Source organism: Alligator sinensis, unplaced genomic scaffold, assembly GCF_000455745.1.
Source record: "Alligator sinensis unplaced genomic scaffold, ASM45574v1 scaffold728_1, whole genome shotgun sequence".
NCBI classification, from domain to species: Eukaryota; Metazoa; Chordata; order Crocodylia; family Alligatoridae; genus Alligator; species Alligator sinensis.
In genome coordinates, this window is record NW_005842825.1 from 139451 (window position 1) to 143977 (window position 4527).

General features: G+C 49.9%; 1 protein-coding gene across 1 annotated transcript in view; it reads right to left on the reverse strand.

The window, feature by feature from the left end:
- The window catches only part of LOC102386459 (protein prune homolog 2), a 227083-nt gene that overhangs the window by 78794 nt on the left and 143762 nt on the right, over positions 1-4527 (reverse strand). The window contains 1 exon segment of the mRNA XM_025191510.1: positions 4179-4527. This exon segment is cut by the window's right edge and continues 13 nt beyond it. Coding sequence (XP_025047295.1) covers positions 4179-4527 — 349 coding nt within the window.

The following is a 4527-nucleotide window of genomic DNA, read 5'->3' on the forward strand; positions in this document are numbered from 1 at the left end:
TTTCCCAATAAGTTTAAGCCCTACTTTCTGCTATGTCCTCTGAAGGAGAGCCCTCTTTCCCCCTCATACTCACCTGAAGCCCCTTAGGCTATAGCAGGATACAAAATCAAGCACCTCCACCCTTAAAATGCTGCAATAATTGGCAAAAACATGTTAGTCACCACTAACTCCCTTCTTCCCTAGAGAAAAGTTACCTGGAAGGGAGGAGTCACCAGCAGCACACCCACAGTCGGCATGAAAGGAGAGAGTGACAAGGATCATTTAGAACAAAAAATATTCTCATAATGCCGGTCTAGTCAGAATGGGAAAGGACACAGGAAGGGAATGCTGCTACGGAATTCATTGAGGTATGAATTCCCACACATATTTTCCCTCCCTGTGAGGATGGTTGCATTTTTAACCCCTATAGTAGGACCACTTTCCTGTCCTCTACCTAGAAAACAGAAGTAATGGTTGGATTGTGTTTATCTGATATCCTCATCTAAATGCCTTCCCCTAAATAGGACTAGACAGGATATCCTTCACTCCAAACCCCACAGAGCCTCATGGCAGCACCTTGAAGTCAGGTGGCTCTTGATTCTGTCCTTCCAGCCCCCTGCTGGACTCACAGAAGCACAGAGAATCATAGAGAAGTAAGGCTGGAAGGGACCTCCAAAAGTCACCAAGTCCAACACCCTGCTTGAGGCAGGATCACCCCTATCCAAACAATCCTATACAAATCCATTATCTAACCTCTAATAAAACTACACAACCAACCCTAGGAGAACATAAGATATAATACCCTGACCTGCCACAAGTAAAACAGGGAGACCATAGCAGCCAACATCTTCCTGTGGCAAGGGTTGTAAATAAATGCTCTTGAGCTCCCAGGTAGAGGGCCATGTTCACCACTACAGAGGAAGCAAAAACCTCCACAGTCCATAGTAATCTGACCATGGCATAAAATTATCTCTTAATCCCAAATACGGTAATTGGTCTGACCCTGAGCAGATGGGCAAAAACTTAAACTAAGGAAAGCTCCAGGTTAAAGTCCCAGCAGGAGTATGGGCATACCACAGTCAAAATCCCCTTCATTGGCTGCACCAGCCTCCAATGGCTTTGAAGAAGGTTTATAAAAACACTGACACATGTACTTGTAGGTGTGATGGCGGCCCATCGCCGTCAAGGACGCAGGCGGAGGACAGACAGGATTGGGGGGCAGCAACACCCCTTCAAGAAAATCCAGGGCTGAGATACTTACCTTTGGGAGTGGCGTCGGTGTCGGAGCCGGGATCACAGCAGCAGCCGCAGCCGTCATTACAGCCGCGCGCGCCGGCGGCACGCCGGGTGGGTTAGCTGAGCCAATCGCAGCAGCCGCAGCGGCTGTCGCGGGGAGTTTAAAAACCCCAGCAAACCCCGTGGGAAGGGGGAAGCCAGAGGAGGGGAGAGGAGGCGTGCAGCACGTCACTGCCACTGCGGCTTCCCCAGAGCCAGAGCCTCAGGCAGGCAACTGGGCATCAGCCCAGCAGCTGAGGCAAGAGCCGGAAACCCTGGTGGGGGCAGGAGGAGTGATCCTCAGGGGTTGCCGGGACCAGAGCAGCGACTCGGGAAGTCCCCCCATTCCCGAGGAGTATTATTTCTGAGAACAGGGGAGAGAAGAAGAGAAATGACCTGAGCTAGCGGCCGGGTCAGGCGGAGGCTAAGCCAGGCTGCCTGGAGACGACCAGTGGTCTCGGGAAGGCCTGTCAGTAAGAAGGGCTGCAAGTAGTGGCGGACGACCATCCCATCGACAGGTGACCGGTTGGCGAGTGGACGGGGTGTAGGGGTGGCGGAGCCCCGTGGAACATCTGAGGACCCAACCGTCAGTACTTCCCCCACGTCGGGCAAGTCCCTCTGGCAGAAGATCTCCACTGAACCCCTCCTTTGAATCACTTGTAACATCCAAGTCGTGGCAGGAGGGACGAGGGGAAGGGGCTACCGGACGAAGGGTGGTACCGGACGTGAGGCCCACCGACGTCACAGTAGGGGTGGGGTGGGGGTGAAATTCCCTCCTGGCCTGTTCAGGTACCCGCAAAGCCCAGACACACTGAAAACACCCATAGTAGAATATAGGCATAGCTATACCTAGATCATTCCTTACCAGTGGCTATCCAACCTCTTCTTGAATACCTCCAGTGATGGAGAGTCCAAAACAGACCCTTTATCCATTTCCCGTTATGACTAGGGACAGACATTCAAAAAGCCTGAGCCTGAATTGGTTCAATCTTTGTAGGTTAGTCTAACCTGCCTAGGCTGAATCAGTTTGTAACTGTACAGACATCCCCTCTGGACTGAAAAAATGCATGCACTCACCTGCAGTGGCTCAGGCTAGAAGCTGGGGGGTGCTAGAGCAGCCCTCCCTTCCCTTCCACAGTGAGCTGACTGGGGGTGTGGCCAGGCCCTGGCAGGATGCTCTTTATAGGAAGAGGTCGTTTGTTCCCCCCACCCCCGCTGGTCAGCAAGGGAGCCAGTAGGGATTTACACAGCACTTAGTTACACAGCAGGGAGCATTTATCAGCCCATCAGCAAAACAAAAATATCTCTCATTAGTTCAACCTCTTCTTAAACAACTAGTTCCAAGGAAGGAACCTTACCAGCTACCTGTTGATTAGCTCCAAAAAGCCCTAAGTGACACTGGGCTGTCTGCCTTGGTCCCATCTCCCACAGTAAGGACCATATCCAACATGTGGTATGCTAGCTAATGCTGAGAGGTATCTGTATAAGGCAGAGGGGAGGGGGGGATCCATGCTTCATCAGGGAGTGGTGAGGGTTGGGGGGAGGAGGAGGAAGCCAGGAAGCCCTGTGCCTGCAAGTCTCTACTGGAGCTCCTGCAAGTCTCTGCTGGAGCTGCAGCCAGGGAGCAGAGGGGAGGGGCCAGCCCAGTTCTCTGGAGCTGAGAGCCCTGCCCAGCCCAGAGAGCATGCCAGGATGCTGGGGGAATCTGGTTTAACTTAAATCAGCAAGGGGTCTGGGACAGATATTGCATAAACCAATTTGACCCAAATCAGTTAAGTCTGATACTGCATTCGACCAGGTTTATCTCAACCCAGTGTCAGCCATTTTTTCAAACTGGTTTATATGCACTGAACATCTGTTCTGTTACAGGTTTCTGTAACAGAACTGTTGTTCTGTTCTGTTGCAGTTTCTGATCATTTATACTGGTTTATGTATAATCTCTGTCCCTAGCCTATAACACAGCTGCTTGGCATTCAGCATCTACCCAGGGAAAGGGTATTTTTCCCTTCAATATTATTATATTCTATTATACAATATTATATATAGTATTATATTATATAGACATTATTGATTCCAAGATGAACATGGGCCACCAATGTGAGGGCGCAGTCAGTAAGGCCAACTGCACCTTGTCACGCATCCACAGATATATCATGAGCAGGTCCAAGGAGGTGCTCCTCCTCCTCTATGCAACATTGGTCAGACCGCAGTTGGAGTAATAAATCCAGATCTAGGTGCTGCACTTCAGGAGGGATGTGGACAGCATTGAGAGGGTCCAAAGAAGGGCCACTCCCATGATAAGGGGGCAGCAGGGCAGGCCCTGTGAGGGGAGACTATGGGACCTGAACCTGTTCACCCTCCACAAGAGAAGGCTGAGAGGGGATCTGGTGGCCATCTATAAACTTACCAAGTGGGACCAGCGGGGAACAGGAGAGACCCTGTTCACCCAAGCACCTCCCAGAGTAACAAGGAATAACGGCCATAAATTGACTGAGAGGAGGTTCAGGCTGGACATCAAGAAGCACTACTTCACAGTCAGGGTGGCTAGGATCTGGAACCAACTTCCAAGAGGAGTGGTGCTTGCTCCTACCCTGGGGGTCTTCAAAAGGAGGCTAGATAATCACCTTGCCGGGGTCATTCTTTCCTGCCCATGGCAGGGGGTCGGACTTGATAATCTGCTCAGGTCCCTTCCGACCCTACCAGCTATGAAACTATTATAAAATAATTTTGAATGGATTTATGTTGTGATGCTACTAACCAAAGTGGAGAATATAGGAATACTTCAGTCCTGTAAGGAAAACTAATATGTTTATGTTTGAATGTTCTGTCAAATCCTTATAATTCCCAGGTCCGACCATAGAATTCCTGGAAACCACAGATTTCTGGAAAAATCTCATGAACTGAACATATGGACCTTTCCTTACCCTGATATTTGGCTTGGTTCTCTTTCATGACTGAGAAATTCTGTTTCCACCTCTGTTTCTTGTTCAGTTGCCATGTCACTTCTAGGATGTTGTTGTGAACACACTTCCCATTCACCGTCATCACCAACAACCTGCAACAAAAGCGCATCTGTCCCTGTGATGCTTGAATTCTTGTCCTCTTTACTCAGACTATCCAAGGAAGAATACTCTTTTTGTTCAAATGATGTTTGAGGATTTTTTCCTTGCTGAACTCCAGCTTGTGTGTTGTGAATCAACTCCTGGACTGAAACAGTCTCCAGCTCTTTGGCAGAATGTCTGGGCCCCAAGTTCCTTGCCTCTGTCCTGCTGA